A 19,843-nucleotide genomic window follows, 5' to 3' on the forward strand; every position below is an offset into this window, starting at 1 on the left:
TTCCTGGTTCAGGTGCTTGGCATAGGTTGTAGAACACATGTGGTGTCCATGCACACGCAGGGCCCCAAGAATACATCGAGATCGATATCTCCTGACCCCTGCATTTGCTCAGACCATCCGACTCTCATCTGGCACAACAACGACCATGGGCGCAAGTGGGACTCGCACTGTCAACACTACCGAGCGGCTGGCGAAGCTACGACAACTGTTGAAGAAGCCAGAGAACAAGGTCAAGGCTTTCGTTGTTCCTAGCGAGGACCAGCGTATGCACACTTAACATGTTCAGCAGAAGTGTTTCTGAACCTTTCTTGTTCTAAAGATTTTAGCGAGTATCCAGCACACTCGGACGAGCGTAGGGCATTCATTTCAGGATTCAATGGTTCAGCCGGTGAGAAGATACCATGATCTGTTTGACGATATCTGATATGAGAGTCATGGTAGGGTGTGCTATCATCACCCTCAGGGACGCTTTCCTCTTCACAGATGGGAGATACTTCTTGCAAGCCTCCCAGCAACTTGACAGGTACTGTCTAGCTCATTTGACTGTATGAGTCCTCACGAAAGATGTCCTCAGCAACTGGAAGCTTATGAAACAGGGCTTGCCAGGTATAGTAGTTCGTTCATCGTGTTGATGTCTTTTGACTTACTTGGGAGGAAGATGTGCCCACATGGCAGGAATTTCTCTCTAAAGTCAATCCTTCCTGTCCTTCTGGGACCCTACGCTGATCGAATACTACGACAGCACCTCGAGCAAGGGACACGGATTGGCATCGATCCTACATTGATTTCAGCTGGTACGGGTGTTACCACTTCTCCTCGTTGTTTAGCTGACATGATAGCAGTGGATGCCGAGAGTCTCAAAAAATCTCTTGAACCTAGGGGATCTGAGCTTGTATCTCTCCAGCAAAACCCTGTCGATATCGTCTGGGGCAAGGACCGACCCCCGCATCCTCATAACAGTGTTTTCCCTTTGGACGTTAAATATGCCGGTAAGCATGATATGATTACGCATAGTTTAAGACCAATACTTTGAGTAGGAGAGACATTCCAGAGCAAACTTCAGCGCTTACGGGCGGAGATCGCGAAGAAGAATGCCGTTGCCTCGGTTGTTACGCTTCTTGACGAAGTCGCGTGGCTTTTCAACCTTCGTGGTACAGATATTGACTTCAACCCTGGTAATTGCAGACACCTGTCACGCTGATTTAGTGTCTCAAAGAACGTTTTCCAGTCTTCTTCGCGTATGCGGTCGTGACCCCAACGCAAGCAATACTTTTTATGAATGACGCTCAGGTCCAGAACAGTATCAAGACGTCCATGGGCTCTGATGTTGAGATTCGTCCATATGAGTCATTCATTCCTTCTTTGAAACAGCTCACTAGGACCCTTGGAGCCAACAAAGAGAAAGTGAGTCAGCTAATGCATGCTTGAACTCAATTCTGATATTTTATCCGCTTTAGCCCATGTTACTGGGCGATAAGACTAGTTTAGCTGTGGTTGAAGCAATTGGACAAGTATGTACCCCGTGACAGTCCGTGATAATGACTAACTGTGTGCCAACTAAATACAGGAGAATGCCGTTCTCATTCCGTCGCCAGTAGCTGCCATGAAGGCAATAAAGAATGAGACGGAGATCGAGGGCTTCCGACAATGTCACATTCGCGATGGGGCTGCCCTAACCCGTTACTTCGCCTGGTTGGAGGAACAACTTAACAGCGGTGTTGAGTTGAACGAAAGCCAAGGCGCAGCTCAGCTGGAAGAATTCAGATCGTCAGTGTGGACGATATCTTACATTGCTGCAGCTCACCTCCTGGTAGTGAGCTGGACTTGTTCCGTGGACTGTCATTCGAAACAATCTCGTCTACTGGACCTAATGCTGGTGCGTGAACTTGGATGGGACTAAACACGCATTGATCATTGCACAGCTGTGATACATTATTCGCCGGACCCGGATGACTGCGCGATCATCAAAAAGGATCAGGTATGTTGTCCAAATTGACGTGAACCATGCTCACGCAGGGAATATCAGATATATTTATGTGACTCTGGAGGTGTGATACTTTCTGTTCACAATTGTACCTCTTTAACAAGACCATCCACCAACAGGACAATATCTTGATGGAACAACTGATGTGACTCGAACATTGGTGAGCAAACGTACCAGTGGTGAAGAGAAGCGTTTTATCTCAAGACTTCCTCACAGCATTTTGGCACCCCTACTGATGAAGAGAAACGAGCTTTCACACGTGTTTTGCAAGGTCATATCTCAATCGACACTGCTATTTTTCCAACCGGAACATCAGGTGTGTCTGCTTCCCCATCCCCCTTCTGACCAGCCTGATCATGTGTTGTTTAGGTTACATTATGTGAATGATCTGCTTCTGGCGGCGTCAGACAAAATTCTCAAGTTGATTTCACCTTAGTGACTCATTTGCAAGACGAGCTCTATGGCAAGAGGGATGGGGTGAGCAATCCGTTGATCAGCCTTATTGCAATCTCCTCATTTAATTTACAGATTACAGGTAAATCCTCATCGCTCAAAGTTGTTGCACTTTCATGACGCTGAAATGTAGACATGGGACTGGTCATGGCGTTGGCCACTTCCTGAATGTTCATGAAGGTAAGTTGAGCTCCTTCGGTATAGCGTAAAATATTGACGTGCTGCAAAGGCCCGCACGGTATCGGCACCCGCATAGGTGTGCTCCGTGCTGCACTTGTTAGTCATCCTGCTCACCTACACCTCCAGCGTATAACAGCACCTCTTTGAAAGTGGGCATGACCGTTTCAAATGGTGAGTGGACCGAGTATTAATGCAACGAACGAGCCAACATTCGCGCCAGAACCGGGCTACTACGCCGACGGACGCTACGGAATCCGCATTGAAAGCGTCGTCATCGTTCGAGAGGCTAAGACACCAAACAACTTTGGGAACGGGTACCTTTGTTTTGAACATGTGACGATGGTGAGCCCCGGATGAGATGGATCGCGTCTCGATAAGCTAATGCTGAAGTAGTGTCCTATCCAAACGAAGCTAATCGATTTCTCAGTACTGACCGCACAGGAAAAGGAGTGGCTCAACTCGTATCATGTGGAGACGCTGGAGAAGGTAGGACCTCTGCTCCGTAACGACCCACGTGCTCTTCAGTGGCTAGAAAGAGAGTGCTCCCCCGTGTAGAAGATGATCCCCTCAGATGCAGTCGTTTAATCTAAGGGCACCCCGAAAACAATTTGTACATCAGTGCTCTCATGAACGCCAAGCCCAACCGGAACTTATCACTCGTTGCACTCGATGGACACCATGAGACAGAACGGGCAAGTGGAAACCATTTATCTTGTTAATACATAAATGAAATGAATATGGAACACTTGGGATTCCGAGGGTGCTACATCTCCCCACCAGTTCTCTTTCCAGCAATTCAAGGTCCGAGGCATTGTCCATAGTCTACCGTGGCTGACTTCGAGCCTATCACTTTATGCAGGGGGGGGATTCCAGAGAGCCCCTAAAATTTTTGTTAGCTGGCGACCAAAAAAAAATTGAAACAACCTACAGTGACTCTGCCAGCACACCAGGTGGTTGAGTTGTCCAGCGTCAACTCTCAGGTATTCACCCACTACTTCTAATTGCTGCGACGTCTGATGTTGTACCCATTCACCGGAATCTCCAGCCCATATGTAACTTGGCTTGAAGTCCGACATAAATGACGGCTTTGAATACCAGGGGTTATAGGTAATGATGATTGGTTGACGTTGAATAAGAGCACCATCTGGAGGTACGGGGACGCCAGTGTTGGCAAATAGTATAGGGTGCCACCAATTCACGACCATCTGCAATTGGTAAAAAAAAATTGAACGTAAGTACTCATCAATATTGTCTCCCAAGCAAGCGATGCACCCCATCACGTCTTTGCCAACCTGCATTTTTATGCACTGCTCCGCATAGTGGGGCTACTGCTTGCATAGCAGTGTGCGGGTTGACAAAGAGCACAACGCATGGACGTTTCTTCCGTGCTGGTTTTCCCGTCCAGGAACCTGAGGCAATCGCGAAGACGATGCGTGTGGGTGTATACATCACAATGTCTCCAGCAGCTGGATGCGCCATTTGGCCTGGAGATGAAGCTTGAAGATGGGTCGAAATGAATGTTAGCCTCGAGTCTTATATTCAAGAAATGGGACTCAAAAAAAGAAGCTTGAAAGCTGTAGTTCTTATCATTCAATCAAAAGACGAGTGGGTGCAAGTCAGGGGTGCAAGCTTTGATGTCCAACAAATGGGCGCCCAGCGGAAGCATAGAAGTGCCACAGAAAAAACGGATAGCACATACCATCCTGCCATCAAGTACTGGTTTCCTGCGGCTCCAGGACCACATAGGGTCAAGACGGCGATCAAATAATCATTGGCCACCTTTTAAAAAAATGTCTGAGCGCTGATGGGATTTTACAAAAGACCTCGAACACTGTAAAAGCTCGAGTAACTGATTTGGCTCTCCAGGATGTACCTTCTGCACTTGAAATGAACTGCAACCATGTCGGCAACTATTGCACTCTTCCATCAGACCGACAGTATCCGCCTCGTCTGTATAATTGGCAAGACGGGACGGAGAATTGCTGGGCCAGGGAAGGCTTGCTCAAGTAGACCATTGGGAAACCTGGAGGATTGAGAGGAGAAAAAATGAGACTACTGGGACTTATGAATGTACGCGAAACATTTCTATTCCTTCTCTTCTAGGGGGAAACTCAACTTGAAGTGCGTAGAAATTTTGGATAATATCTTTACAATCCACATATTAGACGCTGAAAAGGTCGAAGGACTCACTTCAAAATGAGTCAACGGCTCCCGCACTTGAAAGCCAGTACTGTAGTACTACAGTATGCTGGTCACCAGTCTATTTGAAAGTGTTCCTCACCACTTGGGGACATTCGCAGGGGCCACTGATGGACAGATTGTCTCCGCCTTCATGCCCACTTCTAGCCCTGTTATCACCCCTATCTTCTAATGTGGCGCTACTTTAAGAACGTAGCGCTCGCCGTTATCCCCCTTCAATTAATCGTCTCGTTGTATTGCTCTTGCTGCTTTGATATCTGATTCGGCCCTTTTCGATCGATATCACGCTTCTGGTTCGCAGTCAGTCCAGCCTCAGCAATTTTGTGCTGTTCCTCTCAGACTCTGGCTGCGTGCGTGGCAGCCGGAAGGGTGACTCATCTCCGAAGTTGATCTCCAGGTGTTTTCGTTTTTCCTGCCAGTGACTCAGTCGTTTTTTCGCAGGTCCGCTACATGGTTGCGCCACATAATCAATCATTTTCCAAAGGCGATTCAATTCAAATTTATGACTCGAAGGAAGTTGCGCAGATCCGTGGTCTTATATACAAGGGGCTGAGCGCTCATCGCAACAATTGATGTGGCTGCAAATTTTCAGCTGTTCGGAATGCCTATAAACGTGACATGCTGTGTGTGCACAAGTACACGTCCGATTGCAACTCGATCGGATACGGGCAGTCTTGGGGGCTTTACAGGGACCTAGGAAGCACAATCATTTTCACCCGCCGAATTACGAGAAACGATCAATGTGATACGTACTAATCAGTGATCTACTGATAAGAAAAGGTATGTCCTAAGTACACTGAAGAAAATCAGAGACGATGACCATTACACACGAGCTCTAAACTTGAAGGTGACTATGACTGTTAGGGGCATAGCCATGACGAGTCCGTCTCCGGGTACAACCGGCAGTACTTTTGTTCGAGCAGCGGTGGGCAGAGGATGACGCCCCTAGCGATATCGACGGAAAATGATGATGAGCCGGCAAGGTCCTTTTCATTAGTACGTACAATTATGACACACCCTACCTTGTTTCTCCTGCAGATTTGGGAACCGGAGCGCATGTCCTATCAGACCTCAGGAGCTGCCACATCAGGATCTAAGGCCTAAACGTTTATGCAACAAATGGGCGTCACCCACAACTGTTCAGTTTCAACTCCGCAGCTCCCTGAGGCTACTTGGGTCGGGCAGCCAATGCCAATATCAATGGTATATTATAAACCCTCGCTCAAGGAGATGGTTTCGTCAAATGCCTCACTGTTTCGTTATCGCAAAATTTCTTCCTCAGCGTTCGGCTAATTGGACATCACACTATGGCCTCGAAAAAGCCGCGTCTTTGAAAGCTCTCCCTTTCCTGGCATTGCGTGTTTCGCGAAGCGACGATGGGGTGCAGGATTTGTGCCGTCAAGGACAGTTTCTGTTTGTTATCTCCCCCGAGAAGCCAACAGGAGTGAACGATGGGTGCTACTTCACCCTAGGATCGTCGCTGAACATAGAAAGGAAGATGTTGCATGTTGAACCTCCCTTGCGCCCCGGTGGGCGTACTCTCTACATTCATACTTTTCCGAGGCTTCAAGCGGATGCCATTCCTATTCTGAGGCTTCAAGAGGATGGGCTATTTGAATTCTCGCTAGCGGCCGTGCCTCACCTTCCGCATCGACTCGACGAGTCTAGTTTCCTCGCTTTCTGTGGTTCGGTCATGGACGTTTTCGAGAAATTCGTAAAACGCGCGAATGATGCGCGCTCGTCCGGTGGAAGCGAGCTCGTGGAGGACGGGTGGGATTCGTGGAGTGGCGAGTCACCCTATGAGTATGTGCGTGACCCAGGGGGTTATGTTTTTGAATATTTGGAACCACAGAGTTTCCGAATGTCAGCCGCTGCTGTTGGAGCGACATCCATATATCAAGATTTACTACTGTACAAGCAGTAAGTCGCCCTCGACTAGTGACTTTCTCAATACCCCTCAGACGTTTCAGAATCGCTGCAGACTATTCATGGATGGGTGTCACTGCTGGCGTGAAGTGGGCTTTGAAGTCAAGAGACGTAGGTCACGATCGGTATGAAATATTGCTCACGATTTCTGACAAAAGGTTCGTTTTCGTAGCATTATCGTGCGTGTGGGGTCCGACGAAGCGGTGCGCTGCTGCCAGCTTATTCGTTTGTCGAAAATTTGCCGACCTTCGATGAAAGTCTCAAGGCACATGCTCTAACTCTCTGGTCGACGAAGATTCCCATTGACGGTGACCCAGCTGTTGAAGACTCGGATTCAGAAGAAGGGGACTGGGATGATGGACCCGATGTTGATTTCGGCGTCGTCCCGGACTACATGCCTCCTGTGTCCGCCCCGTCCACTAGAGTTATCGCCTTTGATATCTTTGGTACCATCCTGGTGAGTTTTTGCATTTCAGTATCATGCGTGCGAGTTGCTGAGACACAACTTGAATCAGGATCGTGATGGTGCCATTAATGATGCCATGGGGCTGCTATCACCAACGCATCCAGACAAACGCCGTTTGTCTGAAGTGTATCTCGAATGCGAACTTATGAGACACAGAGATCATGCTGACGCACCCTATACCGACATCGTGCGGCACGCTTTGGAGGATGTCTGTGCTTTTATGGAAGTGCCGCTAAGCGAAACGGTCCTCCGGGAAGCTGTCCAGACTATCCTGCAACCTGGTTTATATGCCGATGCAGAAGCAGCTGTGAAGACGCTCCTGGATCAGGGTTATGTGCTGGTCGGTCTTCCGATCCCAGACGTGAAATCATTTGTACTTCCCCAACTTCCTTCTGGTCTTACTTTGCGTGATCAGCCTTCGCCACTTTCAGATCTTTTTGGCCAAAATCACTCAATGTTTTCGGACCTCTTGGAATGCGGTACTGCTGATAGGACTCAGGTTCTTGTAGTGACATCCAATCATTACCGAGTGATGGAACCGGCAAGCGTGGCAGGTTTCCCAACGGTTCTGGTCCAACGTCCTGGATGCATAGGATCGGGAGTGAAGCTTGGGACAAGTGACCCAACCCTAGCGGTTGACGGACTGCAAACTCTACACACGCAGCTACAAAATCCGTCTGCTCATCATCCTTTACCAGTGGAACGCACTCCGGCTCGGTTCAAGGCCTTCCGCGTTTGTGGCATGTATCAAGTGACGAAATTGCTTGGAATGGGGAGCTTTGGTATGTTCACATGCACCCACGTTTTCCCAAAAGATATGGCTGCTGATGCGCTTTGACGTGACAGGAAATGTGTCAAGTGCTTTTCACGTTCTCACCGGCTCGGAGGTCGCAGTAAAAATGGAGGTCCCATCGGACACACCGACTGCGCCCGTCGTGTTGCCTTATGAAGTTCTGGTGTACGACCTGCTACGCGGACACCCAGGGATACCATCGTGCAAATGGAGTGGTATTGATCGAGGATCCCATATCTTGATTCTCGATCAATTAGGTGCAAATCTTCAACAGGTGCGAAGACTATGCAGAGGCGAGCTTTCTTTGAAAACGGTAGCTATGCTCGCTGTTGAAATGGTCAGTGTGCTGGACACCTTCCCTGCTCGTTTGGATTGATTTACGTACATTTTTCCAGTTGGATAGAATTGAGTTCGTGCATTCACGAGGGGTTATCCTGCGGGATATCAAACCTGAAAATTTTGCGATGGGTCTTGGGGAGAAGTCCCACACCGTCTATCTATTCGACTTTGGTTTGGCGAAGCTTTACGTCGACCCATTAACAGGAGCACATATCCCGTTCCGCGAAGGTCGCGTTGGACTGGGGACCCCGCAGTATGCGAGTTATAACGTGCATTTTGGTCGAGGTTCGTGGTGACTATACTCTAACTCCTGCTCGGGTTAATGAGGATGCAGAACAAGGACGGCGAGACGATATTGAAGCATTAGGCAACGTCCTACTATTTCTTTTGCATGGACGTCTGCCTTGGCAAGGCGTCTACTCACCAAGCATCGAGGCCAAACTACTTCGAATGGGGGAAATGAAAGCTGGTTCAGCATTTCGTGACCTGCTCGCGCGCTCACCTATGGAGTTCACTACGTACTTCGATCACTGCCGTGGTTTAAAGTTCGAAGACAAGCCGGACTATACCTTGCTAAGACTGCTGTTTAGCCAGATAATGGACAAGGAAGGGTGTACGGAAAACAGCAGCTTTGATTGGGAGGATGGAAATTCCCGCAAAGGCCTTCTGTTGCCTGAGGAGTATAAGTTGGATGTCCGATTTACCAAAGACGATGTGTCCACGCTACAGTACGTGCCAGTGGGTCATTACATTCAATACCCGCTATGCAGTTGAATGGTGCACCCCCATCCTCCACTTCGAGATTCATGCCTATGTATACTACCTAGAAATGAATGTGCATGTACTATACAACTTGAAGTAGAATGGTTTGTGACTGCGCAGTGTACAAGGGTGGTCTAACGCAGATCCTCCGCGGGTGTGCCTGGGGTCCTGGCGCAGTGGCTGGAGTCCTGGCTCGCAGTCAGTTGCTACTACGTGTTGTAGTTGGTCCTCGATAGACAGAGCCGTCGCCTCCCGCTACTTGGGTTTCCCCTTGCAGCCCAGCAGGAAAAAGAGTGTCTCAACTCGTAATACCGTATTACTGTAGAGATAGCTGCTGTGACACTAAGTGTGACTGTGTCACGTTCTGCACGTGACGAAGCTAGTGTCGTATCTCTAGAGCATGATGCACCGTAGTGATCTGCTTCTGGCAGCGTCAGACAAAATTCTCAAGCTGATTTCACTTTAGTGACTCATTTGCGAGACGAGCTCTATGGCAAGAGGGATGGGGTGAGCAATCCGTTGATCAGCCTTGTTGCAATCTCCTCATCGAATTTACAAATTACAGGTAGTTCCTCATCGCTCAAAGTTGTTGCGCTTTCATGCCGCTGAAAGGTAGACATGAGACTGGTCACGATGTTGGCCACTTCCTGAATGTTCATGAAGGTAAGTCGAGCTCCTTCGGTATGGTGTAGGATATTGACGTGCTGCAAAGGCCCGCACGGTATCGGCACCCGCGTAGGTGTGCTCCGTGCTGCACTTCTTAGTCATCCTGCTCATCTACACCTCCAGCGTATAACAGCACCTCTTTGAAAGTGGGCATGACCGTTTCAAATGGTGAGTGGACCGAGTATTAATGCAACGAACGAGCCAACATTCGCGCCAGAACCGGGCTACTACGCCGACGGACGCTACGGAATCCGCATTGAAAGCGTCGTCATCGTTCGAGAGGCTAAGACACCAAACAACTTTGGGAACGGGTACCTTTTTATAATCATGTGACGATGTCACGGTGAGCGCTTCGGATGAGATAGATCGCGTCTTGATAAGCTAATGCTGAAGTAGTGTCTTATCCAAACGAAGCTGATCGATTTATCAGTACTGACCGTGCGGGAAAATGAGTGGCTCAACTCACATCATGTGGAGACGCTGGAGAAGGTAGGACCTCTGCTCCGTAACGACCCACGCGCTCTTCGGTGGCTAGAAAGAGAGTGCTCCCCCGCGTAGAAAATGATCCTCTCGGATGCAGTCGTATAATCTGAGAGCACACCGAAAAGGATCTGTGGATCAGTGCTTTCATTAAAGCCAAACCGAGACTGGATTTATCACTAGTCGGGGGAAATGGATATTTCCAGAGATAAAGCAAGCGAGTGCAAACTATGTTACTGGTTAACACAATCTATGTGTTTGTGGCAACCCTTAAAAACCTCATTTCTCTTCCCATGGTCAAAGGTTCGAGACAATCCGAGGCATTATATTAATCATAGGTCGTGTCGACGGGTGACTTCGAGTCTAACCCGTCGTGCCATCCGGACCCGGGGAACGGTTGTATATAGGACGATGAGTCAAGCCTAAAAACTTCCATAAAATCCGAGTCGCCGCAACTTACACCCACAGTCACCCACAATTGGTGTTCAGCGAATCAATGTCAACTCCGCAACACAATGGGGGCCACTCCTGCAAATAAATTTTCGTGCGAGGTTTTCATTAAAATCCCTAGTCTCTGAATCTCCTAGCCAGCCACGAACCACGAACGAAGATAGTCGTTCCCTATCTCAAATGCCTCACTCTTTCGTGATCGCAAAATTTCTTCCCCACCGTTCGGCTACTTGGACATCTCACTATGGCCTTGAAAAGGCCGCGTCCTTGAATTCCCTCCCTTTCCTAGCATTGCGTGTTTCGCGAACCGACGTTGGGGTGCAGGACTTGGGCCGTCAAGGACATTTTCTGTTTGTTATCTCCCCCGAGAAGCCAACAGGAGTGAACGATGGGTGCTACTTCACCCTAGGATCATCGCTGATCGTAGAAAGGAAGATGCTGCACGTTGAACCTCCCTTGCGCCCGGGTGGACGTACTTTCTACATTCATACTTTTCCGAGGCTTCTTGAGGATGCGCAATTCGAATTCTCCCCAGCGACTGTGCCTCACCTCCCGCATCGACTCGAAGAGTTTAGTTTTCTCGCTTTCTGCGGTTCGGTCATGGCCGTTTTCGAGAAATTCGTAAAACGCGCGAATGATGCGCGCTCATCCGGTGGAAGCGAGCTCGTGGAGGACGGGTGGGATTCGTGGAGTGGCGAATCACCCTATGAGTATCGGCGTGACCCAGGGGGTTATGTTTTTGAATATTTGGAACCACAGAGTTTCCAAATGTCAGCCGCTGCTGTTGGAGCGACATCCATATATCAAGATTTACTACTGTCCAGTAAGTCGCCCTCGACTAGTGACTTTCTCAGTACCCCTCAGACGTTTCAGATTTGCTGCAGGCTACTCATGAAAGGGTGTCACCGCTGCCGTGAAGTGGGCTTTGAAGTTGAGAGACCTATTGTCTGAGGAGTATAAGTTGGGTTTCCGATTTACCAAAGACGTACACTGCAGTACGTGGACCGTTACATTCAATACCCGCAATTCAATTGTATGGTGCACCCCCATCCCCCACTTCGAGATTCATGCCAATGTATACTACCTAGAAATGAATGTGCATGTACTACGCAACTTGAAGTAGAATGTTTTCTGACTGCGCAGGAAAAAAGAGTGGCTCAACTTGTATTATGCACCGCAGAAACGCTGGAGAAGATAGGACATTTGCTCCGTAAAACGCATTCTTCAGCGCTCTCCCACTCAAACTCAGTTTTTCTTCCAGCAAGAACATAACAGGCCATGTCAACAATGACTTCGAGCCCAACACTGAATTTAAGCACAAGCTACCATCAGTACTATATGGCATGTTTTCTGCGTTCATTTGCGCTTGTTGGGCATCTTTGGGGCGGGTACACCTGATGGGGCAGGGAGATGACGAGGACGACGTGTACGAACTTCGGAAGGGGAAAGGGCCTGCTGGATGTAGAGAATGTCTAGGATCAAGACTTCTACCGTGTCTATATCCCGAACAAAGCGATGCATCCCACTCAACACCCCGCCCCAAATACCAAGGTAACAAACTCACTTCTGAAAACTCCCGTAATCGAATTCAAATCGGAGTTGCATGTCAAATCTATAAAACCTTGTTTAGGTTCGGTTCTGCAAATTCGTGACTCAGACGATGTAAGTTGCGCTGGCACATCCCCCGGATCTTCGTAGGTGCGTGCCGCACTGTTGGGTGTTATATTGACGTCACTTGTTTTCAGTATCGCGTAATTTGTCCGACGTGCGTATATATCTCGGTATGGAGATATATTCTACAAAACTGAGGTCCTGTCAACGGTGTTGAACCGAATCACGTAGGACTCTACAGCTTTCTACGTCCTGTGCTAGAAAAACCATGGGCCGACTATCAAATCACGTCAATCTTAAAACGAACATCAAGAATCGAAGCAAACCAACCTCGCCCTCTCGGCCCCTCGGGTTTTATTTGTAAACAGCTTTGATGTATGAGATTGAGTGCCTTGACAGCGTCGCGGGCCTCAATAACACACGATATGTTGATCTCGCTAGCGCCTTGGCTGATCATCTCGATATTCACATTACCCTGGCCAAGGGAAGTGAACATGCGTCCTGATATACCAACCAGGTTGCGCATCTGTTGGCCAACAAGGGAGAGAATGGCCATTTCACGGTGCACAGAAACCTGGGACTCCTGTTAATGGTTAAGGGGCCTGTGTCATCAACGGTACTCACGGTTCCACTCCTTTTTAGTTCTGCCACCAGCCGCTCCATAGTCGTTCTGGACAGATTGTCCTCGGTAGCCATGCTGACATGTACTTCGCTGGTGCTAATGAGGTCTACGACCACGCCAAAGCGATCAAGGGTTCCAAATATCCCAGCCAGGAAGCCGTGAGACACACTCTTTCGATTCGATTTGACGTTGAGTACAACAATGCGTTCTTTTATTGTCACAGCGGCTGGCAGTCGCTTGTTCCTGCGTAATTCGTCGTTGGACACAGAGAGGCCTTGTAGCATCGCCACTGGCGCTTCACAGGGACTATCGTCTTCTGGTGTTCCCAAATTTGGGTCGGGGTGAATAACTGTACCACCGCCTAGGGGGTTCTCCACGTTTTTTATTCTTATTGGAATCTTTCGACGAATGACCTGCAGTGTGAGGTATAAGCACAATTGAAGATCCTAAGATGACTCTCCTGACCTGCTCCATCGTGAATGGATGCACGACTTCACTGCCATAATAAGTCAGTTCAGCGGCTTCGTCGGGCGATATAATAGGTATTAATCGTGCCGTAGGCACTTTTCGAGGATCCGCTGTAAATATCCCGTCAACTTCCTTCCATATCTGCAGTTCTGATGCTTCGAGGCCAACAGCCAGAAGAGCAGAGAGCAAATCTGTGTATCCTCGGCCGACTTGGCGGAGCAGCGAACCCGGCACGGGGCCAAAGAAGCCGGTGACAACGGGTACGCGAGGTATACATCCTTTGATACGTTCTCCGACAGCAGCGGCCACGCTATCATAAAAAGCCTGATCAAGGGATCCTTCCGGTACGGTGTCGCTATCCTCGGATACAGGGATGATATCTTCCAGCGATACGTATTCTGCGTCGATTCCCTGTGAAACACAGATGAACCTCATTGAAGTATTGATGATACCAAAAACGTACTTGATCGCGAAGAACAGCTGTCATCAGTTTACAACCTAATCGCTCGCCGAAACCTATGATGCTGTCCCGCGAACGTGGTGATATTTCATTGATCACCTGGCAACCACACACACACACACACATTGATGTTAGGTTAGACACTGAGCGGCAGTGCAATGAATGCACCTGAGCAGCAAACAAGAAACTACGAAGCCAGTCACAGTCTCTTTCTATTTCGGCCTCGAGTTCTTGGAGAATCTCTGGATTTTTGACAGATGCTTTTGCAGCATTGATGTGCTCTGACCGTATAAGGTCGATGGTGACATTGAATTCCGGTTGAGACTGGCCAGTCTGGGGTGTTATCAGAGGTGTTAATGCACCCGTGCACGGAGACGAAGGCGATGACGAAGATCTGCGCATCGGGGTGGGAGAAGCGTCTGATGACCTCCTGAAGATACCATTTGTCGACGGAGTCATGGTACCGGAACCATTGTATAACTTGTGTCGTTGCCGCGCCTCGGAGGCAGCTTTGAGCAGGAGATTGGTAGTCCCCAGAGCCTTCTCGGAGCCAGATCGTGCGGAGCAGACGACAGCTATTTTGTGCTTGTCAATATGGCTCCTAAAAAGCGAAATCAAACACCCAAAAGTGCAGCATAACAAAGACTTACGACACGATATCACGAGCAATGTTGACTGAAAATTTGCCCACACTGGTACCTCCAAACTTCTGGACTATCCATTTCGATTCTGGATCCGTGTTGTTCCGACGCAGCACTAGGGGATTCGTAGATGAAGAGGCAGGCAGGGTGACCAGATCTAATTTTGATCCCAACATCAACATCACACGTTAACTCCAGAGATAGTCTACGACCACGCGGTGCTAGCACAAGAGCAGGGGAACACAACAAGCAAGAAAAAGAAATGGAAATGGCAGACTCTGGTTATATGGACGATGGCCAGCACTGAGTACTGATCAAGCGTGTTGCAAAACAAATTTGCCAACGGATGAAGAACTTGATCATTGACTCACCAGCTGCACTGAGAGACCCCTGTCACCAGTGGCTATAAGTGCCGGTAGTCTCAAGGACTTAATATCATATCATAGTACTGTATACATTGCCATAGCACCCAAATATATAAGTAATGGAAGCCAGTTGTAAGTGAAGCATGAAAATGGTAAACTTAATTTACGTTGCAATACATGTCCATGCTGGAGAGGCTGCTGATTTTAAAATCACCGAATCATGTCATTTCTAGGGCCGTGAGTCCCATCGTGACAGGATGCGCTCTTCGGAATCCATTTGACCAGACTCGACCGAGTCCGCCCTTGCCAGACCATAAACCCCGTCGTTCCTTGATTGTGAGCCTGACCTAAATTAATGGTCCACATGGTCTTCCCAGTGCACCAATGCAAAGCTTCGCACATAAGCAGAGACAGTGTCGGCTGTTCGCGGCGCAGCAAGCACGGCGGAGCAGTCGATGCAACGTGTCACTAGGTCATTCCTCCTTCACATAATCCGAGGCGCCAGGAACTATACGTTTACGTATATAGATAATGAAATGTTGTTCCTGGCACGATGGTCAGCGATAAGCTCAGAAGGAACGACTCGATGAGTGTTTCATGGTACCTGTATTTCCGATCTAGATAGGTCGGCACTGCCTCAGAGTTATCTCTGCTAGTCGAAAACAGCGCAAAGCCCTGTTGGAGCCCGTCCACACGAAACGCCAACTTCTGATCAGTGATTTCTGGAACGTTGAAATTTTTTGCCAAGATGGGAAAGATATAGATAACCCGCCGGCAAGATGTTGAAGACACGCACAATCGCGGGAGAGGCGAGGAAGGGCGCTCAATCTGAGTTGGGCCGCAGAACTACTGAAGTCACTATCATAGTGCCTGAAAATGACGCCACGGTTGCAGTGATTCAATTGTAGAACTCACAAAATTATATAGGCTGGGCTGGACGCCATATTGATATAATGTCCAGAGGTGCGAAGGTTCTGCGACGATGATATAGCGCACAATCATACTTATCACTGCATGACGCAGCGATGGATCGCCACCGAAAACAATGGCAATCAGGACTTTGGGCCCTGAGAACGTGGAGACCCCCTTGGGGCTCGGGCAGCCAAGGTTGTCTCGATCTGGAATGTTCGATGAAATCCGGTCCGGAACGTGTGGAGAATTGCCCGATGGATCATACTTAGCAGATCATGGCCTTGCACTTGTACTGGTTAGGCCGGCGGAGATGAGGAGCGCATAGGCTGTTTGAAGCTGCGGCGAGACGACAGGATCGGATATATATGTCTCATAAGCGACACGGGATCCATCCATATCTCGTGTCCTTGCTTTTGAGCGGTAATCCGACCAAAAAGGGAGTGCTCAAACGCTCTTACGGCGTGCGGTGGCTTTCAGGGAGGACTGCTATCGAAAGAGTGAGAAGGGCCTAGTCAGTTTTACCCACGTTCAGGAACCGGAGAAATGGAGGAGCCTCCTCAACGAGTAAGAGGCGGACAATGTGAATTTGCCGTTCACTGTTCAGCTTTCACCCTTTGACGTCGTGGCAGCCATACACGGCAAGGCCCCCTTGGCATTGATGTAGGTGCCAATAGCAGTAAGCCAGTTTGGTGCCCAAAAGAGCGCGGGTGGCCTTGTGCAGCATATGTGCCTTAAGTATCTGCCTCGCGTTGGGAGACGAGCCTATTCCTGGAGGATAATCAGGTACGACAAAACCCCAAGCAAAGGCCTGCTACGCCGCGTGTCGGTCAGAAGGTACAGAGGACATTGCGTATTCAGTTGAGCCATAGATTTGCAAGCTGGATCCTGACATAGCTGAAACGCATATCTTTAAGAGGTGCTCTGCTTGCGAGAGCAGCCATCCTGATAACGCTAGTGGCAAGTGACTAGTCAGACTCGGATATGAAAGAGCAGGAAAAGGCATGGCCGTGATGCGTTGATGGTAATGCCGGGATGAGGAGGGAACTTGTTACTAGCCTGAAAGTTGTTCACGTGTAATGCCCAAGCTGAGAAACAGGCACCAGGTTCTACCAAGTTGGTACTTGCCTGGTCCGGTGATTTCTCGATTGGTAGACTATAATAACAAACCAAGAACCCACAGAAGGTACCTGTTGCTGGCAAAAGGAGCATGCCCAGCGTCAACCTTCGCCAAGGGCTATAATTTGCAGTACGTCTTGTGCCTGGCAAATTACTGCATTGCTGCCGGACCCAGCTTTGCCCAGAGAACTCTCTGTTACCATCTTCCATCACTCGCTTTCTGTGGTTTTTGTAGCCTGGCATCCCACAGTTCGCCATGTCTGGGGCAGTTCCAAAATCTCCGCATGACTTCGACCCTTTAGACGAGGCTCTCAGGCCACCAATAGACGAGACTGAGGAGGATCGTGTTATCAGGCAAGCTCAGGAAGCAGAGGCACGCAGGGTGAGCCAGGCAATAGACGATTCAATACGAGCGGAGAAGCAGGCGCAGAAGAAGAAGGGTATAGTCAGACTTTTATTGTTGGGTCAAAGCGAATCAGGTATGTCCGACGTGGCCAATATCATTTACGTCCACTCACTTCAATAATTGCACGGTAGGTAAATCAACGACACTAAGACGTGCGTATAAACAACTCTACCAGGCTGCGTGAAATTGAGTCATTCTCCCTAGACTTCCAAAAACTGTACACTCCCACTGCCTTCCATGAAGAGCGGGTACTCTGGCGCAGCGTCATACAGCTGAACATCGTCCGGTCTGTCCGTACAATCCTCGACGCCTTATCCGACCTTCGGCTTCCTACCGTTGACAGTGGAGGTGAGGACAGCGATGACGGTGGAGCCAATGTACCCCAGGAACTCGAGATGTTGCAGATGCGCCTTACTCCCCTCCGCCATATTGAGGCACTACTCATTGCCAAGCTCATACCCCCAAGCGAAGATGAGGCCGCTTCCGTCATCGGAAGCAGTGCTATTAGCGCATACCACTCTCATCGCAGCCGAAGTAGTGAACGTTCATGGAGAGCTCAAGAAGTCTTCGTACGCCCCGGAGCCACATGGAAGGGAGCGCTTGCGAAAAGTTCTCGTACTCGACCAGTCTCATTAGGCAATACGGGAATGCATACCCGAGATGAAGCGCAGGAAGTTATTCATTCATGCAGCTATGACATCATGGCGCTCTGGAATGACAGGCTTGTTCGGGAGGTCTTGCGGAGGAGAAAAATTCGCCTTGAAGAATCTTCCGGCTTGTAAGCCTTCGGTCTCATCCTGCATTTAATTCTGCTTGAAACATCGTCGTTCTAGCTTCCTCAACGACTTGGATCGGGTCACGGCCCTACACTACACCCCAAACGATGGTGAAATACTCTCATGTTCTGGCACCAAGGGGAACTGAGTTGACCGTTGATATAGACGATGTACTTCGAGCGCGCCTGAAGACGGTTGGTGTTTCGGAGTACCGGTGTGAAATGGAGGCCGTGGCTGGACGTGAAAGTGGTACTGAATGGAGGATAGTTGACGTTGGAGGCTCCCGGTCGCAGGTACGTACTCTTTGCTTCTCTCATCCCACGCTCAGCCTTTTCCGACACGTCTTATCTTTGCAGAGAGGTGAGAAGGTCATTCGTTTTCAGTGTTAGCAGATGCTGAATCCCACCTTTTAGCAACATGGGTACCTTTCTTTGATGATGGTACGTTCTCAGTTTGTTTCACATGTAGTCTGTCTAACGCCTACGACACCTAGTCGATGCAATTATCTTCCTCGCGCCAATATCCAGCTTTGATCAAGTTCTTGCTGAGGATCGAAGCGTGAACCGCCTTGTCAGTCACATGTCGTGCTGTCGTTCTTTTTGGGGCTTACTATTTCTGTACAGGAGGACAGCGTGCTATTATGGAAAGCTGTCTGCTCAAACAAACTGCTGGCAAACGTTGACCTCGTTCTGTTCCTGAACAAGTGTGACATACTTGACGCGAAACTCACGTCAGGGATAAGGTTGTCGAAATATGTTCGCAGCTACGGAGACCGTCCTAATGATATGGAGACGGCCTCAAAATGTCAGCAGACTGTCTTCATTTAGCTCAGCCACTGATCTTTGTCGCAGACTTCCGAAGCAAGTTTAGCGCGATACATCGAGAATATTCACCACTCCCACGGAAATTTTATGGTTTTTGCACGACTGTTACAGTATGCTGATTCATCTCAATTCTATCTTCGGCTTCTGAATTTGGCTCTGTAATGCAGGACACGAATACGACTGCTGGGATTCTCGCCAGTGGTGAGTCCAACGTGGTACTTCCAATCATGTATACTGACAGTATGGTAGTGCGAGATATGGTCGTACGCAGGCACCTCAAGCAATCCAGGCTGCTATAGTAGCATTCTTGAGCTTGCTCTTAACGACCGGGCCTCTAGAAGATCGCCTGAAGCAATCGCTGCCATGCCCTCCATCTACGACCTGCCTCGACGCTCAACACGACACATTCCATCCCAATAACTAGATGCGCCGCAACATGGTCGTCCCCCTTTGCTAACGAAACAGTACTGGCATTTACGCCTGTCGATGATTCATGATTATCTCCTCGTCCCGTCTATCATTCTGCCTGCTCTGGAATGAGCAGCATCTATTTTTCTCAGCAGCTGTAGCACATAGTTCAGGAGGTCGCCCTATCTACTCATCTCACTCCATTTCTGTCCCGCGATTTACGTGTTTATCCATTGGTTAGTCCCTTGTTAACTACTGCATTCATGTTCTCTGGATTTTCAAGGCACCTACGGAGCTGCCCCATATTTACCACGCATTCGACATACCTGTTTACTTCGTGGGGGCGAGCGTGTACATGCTCATTCTCTACTGTACAACTGTACAACTGATGTGCTACCACTCCTCATATACATACCTGTTAAACCTGGCCAAACTCCTGCGATTCGGACACCCCGATGACCCCCTAAGTCAATAACCAAACTTGTCTACTACAAGACATGTAGCATCACAACATACGATGATTACTTCCCAGCAAG

At 49.0% G+C, this 19,843-nt stretch overlaps 7 protein-coding genes across 7 annotated transcripts; 5 read left to right on the forward strand and 2 right to left on the reverse strand.

The window, feature by feature from the left end:
• Positions 1-37: 37 nt before the first annotated feature.
• Positions 38-3,172, forward strand: DEU56DRAFT_732390 (peptidase M24, structural domain-containing protein; the record flags this gene model as incomplete). The annotated part of the gene is made up of 23 exons (XM_041348269.1): positions 38-263; positions 320-388; positions 442-523; positions 575-606; positions 659-690; positions 743-794; positions 840-989; positions 1,035-1,175; positions 1,229-1,404; positions 1,458-1,511; positions 1,568-1,767; positions 1,815-1,876; positions 1,923-1,978; positions 2,027-2,048; positions 2,104-2,144; positions 2,201-2,304; positions 2,421-2,461; positions 2,513-2,519; positions 2,571-2,617; positions 2,667-2,693; positions 2,744-2,788; positions 2,838-2,959; positions 3,011-3,172. 23 exons carry the CDS (start codon positions 38-40, stop codon positions 3,170-3,172), a joined length of 1,950 nt encoding a protein of 649 aa, XP_041210995.1.
• A 296-nt stretch (positions 3,173-3,468) lies between these two features.
• DEU56DRAFT_910298 (uncharacterized protein) lies at positions 3,469-4,096 on the reverse strand (the record flags this gene model as incomplete). The annotated part of the gene is made up of 3 exons (XM_041357165.1): positions 3,469-3,497; positions 3,546-3,822; positions 3,890-4,096. The coding sequence occupies 3 exons, from the start codon at positions 4,094-4,096 to the stop codon at positions 3,469-3,471; spliced, it is 513 nt and encodes a 170-aa protein (XP_041210996.1).
• Positions 4,097-5,967: 1,871 nt separating this feature from the next.
• Positions 5,968-9,373, forward strand: DEU56DRAFT_195544 (kinase-like domain-containing protein). Its single transcript, XM_041345015.1, has 7 exons — positions 5,968-6,736; positions 6,787-6,853; positions 6,915-7,199; positions 7,258-7,990; positions 8,055-8,338; positions 8,397-8,625; positions 8,675-9,373. The coding sequence occupies exons 1-7, from the start codon at positions 6,060-6,062 to the stop codon at positions 9,112-9,114; spliced, it is 2,715 nt and encodes a 904-aa protein (XP_041210997.1). The 5' UTR covers positions 5,968-6,059; the 3' UTR covers positions 9,115-9,373.
• Positions 9,374-9,560: 187 nt separating this feature from the next.
• DEU56DRAFT_195577 (uncharacterized protein) lies at positions 9,561-10,297 on the forward strand. Its single transcript, XM_041345016.1, has 6 exons — positions 9,561-9,609; positions 9,668-9,765; positions 9,815-9,841; positions 9,892-9,936; positions 9,986-10,111; positions 10,165-10,297. The coding sequence occupies exons 2-5, from the start codon at positions 9,702-9,704 to the stop codon at positions 10,099-10,101; spliced, it is 252 nt and encodes an 83-aa protein (XP_041210998.1). The 5' UTR covers positions 9,561-9,609; positions 9,668-9,701; the 3' UTR covers positions 10,102-10,111; positions 10,165-10,297.
• Positions 10,298-10,878: 581 nt separating this feature from the next.
• Positions 10,879-11,615, forward strand: DEU56DRAFT_754054 (uncharacterized protein; the record flags this gene model as incomplete). Its single annotated transcript, XM_041349764.1, has 2 exons — positions 10,879-11,521; positions 11,572-11,615. 2 exons carry the CDS (start codon positions 10,879-10,881, stop codon positions 11,613-11,615), a joined length of 687 nt encoding a protein of 228 aa, XP_041210999.1.
• A 974-nt stretch (positions 11,616-12,589) lies between these two features.
• Positions 12,590-14,676, reverse strand: DEU56DRAFT_732161 (Aspartate/glutamate/uridylate kinase; the record flags this gene model as incomplete). Its single annotated transcript, XM_041348256.1, has 6 exons — positions 12,590-12,883; positions 12,934-13,344; positions 13,397-13,810; positions 13,863-13,958; positions 14,028-14,460; positions 14,510-14,676. The coding sequence occupies 6 exons, from the start codon at positions 14,674-14,676 to the stop codon at positions 12,590-12,592; spliced, it is 1,815 nt and encodes a 604-aa protein (XP_041211000.1).
• A 2,292-nt stretch (positions 14,677-16,968) lies between these two features.
• On the forward strand, positions 16,969-19,295 carry DEU56DRAFT_195785 (guanine nucleotide binding protein, alpha subunit). The gene is made up of 11 exons (XM_041345017.1): positions 16,969-17,372; positions 17,431-17,451; positions 17,504-18,077; positions 18,133-18,185; positions 18,241-18,368; positions 18,432-18,435; positions 18,489-18,515; positions 18,569-18,645; positions 18,699-18,879; positions 18,927-19,009; positions 19,067-19,295. Exons 1-11 carry the CDS (start codon positions 17,150-17,152, stop codon positions 19,196-19,198), a joined length of 1,503 nt encoding a protein of 500 aa, XP_041211001.1. The 5' UTR covers positions 16,969-17,149; the 3' UTR covers positions 19,199-19,295.
• The last annotated feature ends 548 nt before the right edge of the window (positions 19,296-19,843 follow it).

The sequence above is a fragment of the Suillus clintonianus genome, assembly GCF_016758775.1.
Source record: "Suillus clintonianus strain FC179 chromosome Unknown DEU56scaffold_18, whole genome shotgun sequence".
Classification (NCBI taxonomy): Eukaryota; Fungi; Basidiomycota; class Agaricomycetes; order Boletales; family Suillaceae; genus Suillus; species Suillus clintonianus.

Excerpts from the sequence above, each read along its gene's own strand:
- DEU56DRAFT_195544 (XM_041345015.1), top strand. The coding sequence starts at position 6,060 with ATGCCTCACTGTTTCGTTATCGCAAAATTTCTTCCTCAGCGTTCGGCT. Across the intron at positions 6,737-6,786 it reads GATTTACTACTGTACAAGCA|AATCGCTGCAGACTATTCAT; the intron begins GTAAGTCGCCCT and ends CAGACGTTTCAG. Across the intron at positions 7,200-7,257 it reads ATATCTTTGGTACCATCCTG|GATCGTGATGGTGCCATTAA; the intron begins GTGAGTTTTTGC and ends AACTTGAATCAG.
- DEU56DRAFT_195577 (XM_041345016.1), top strand. The coding sequence starts at position 9,702 with ATGCCGCTGAAAGGTAGACATGAGACTGGTCACGATGTTGGCCACTTC. Across the intron at positions 9,842-9,891 it reads CGGTATCGGCACCCGCGTAG|CGTATAACAGCACCTCTTTG; the intron begins GTGTGCTCCGTG and ends CTACACCTCCAG. Across the intron at positions 9,937-9,985 it reads GGGCATGACCGTTTCAAATG|AACCGGGCTACTACGCCGAC; the intron begins GTGAGTGGACCG and ends CATTCGCGCCAG.
- DEU56DRAFT_195785 (XM_041345017.1), top strand. The coding sequence starts at position 17,150 with ATGTCTGGGGCAGTTCCAAAATCTCCGCATGACTTCGACCCTTTAGAC. Across the intron at positions 17,452-17,503 it reads TAAATCAACGACACTAAGAC|ACTTCCAAAAACTGTACACT; the intron begins GTGCGTATAAAC and ends CATTCTCCCTAG. Across the intron at positions 18,186-18,240 it reads ACACTACACCCCAAACGATG|ACGATGTACTTCGAGCGCGC; the intron begins GTGAAATACTCT and ends CCGTTGATATAG.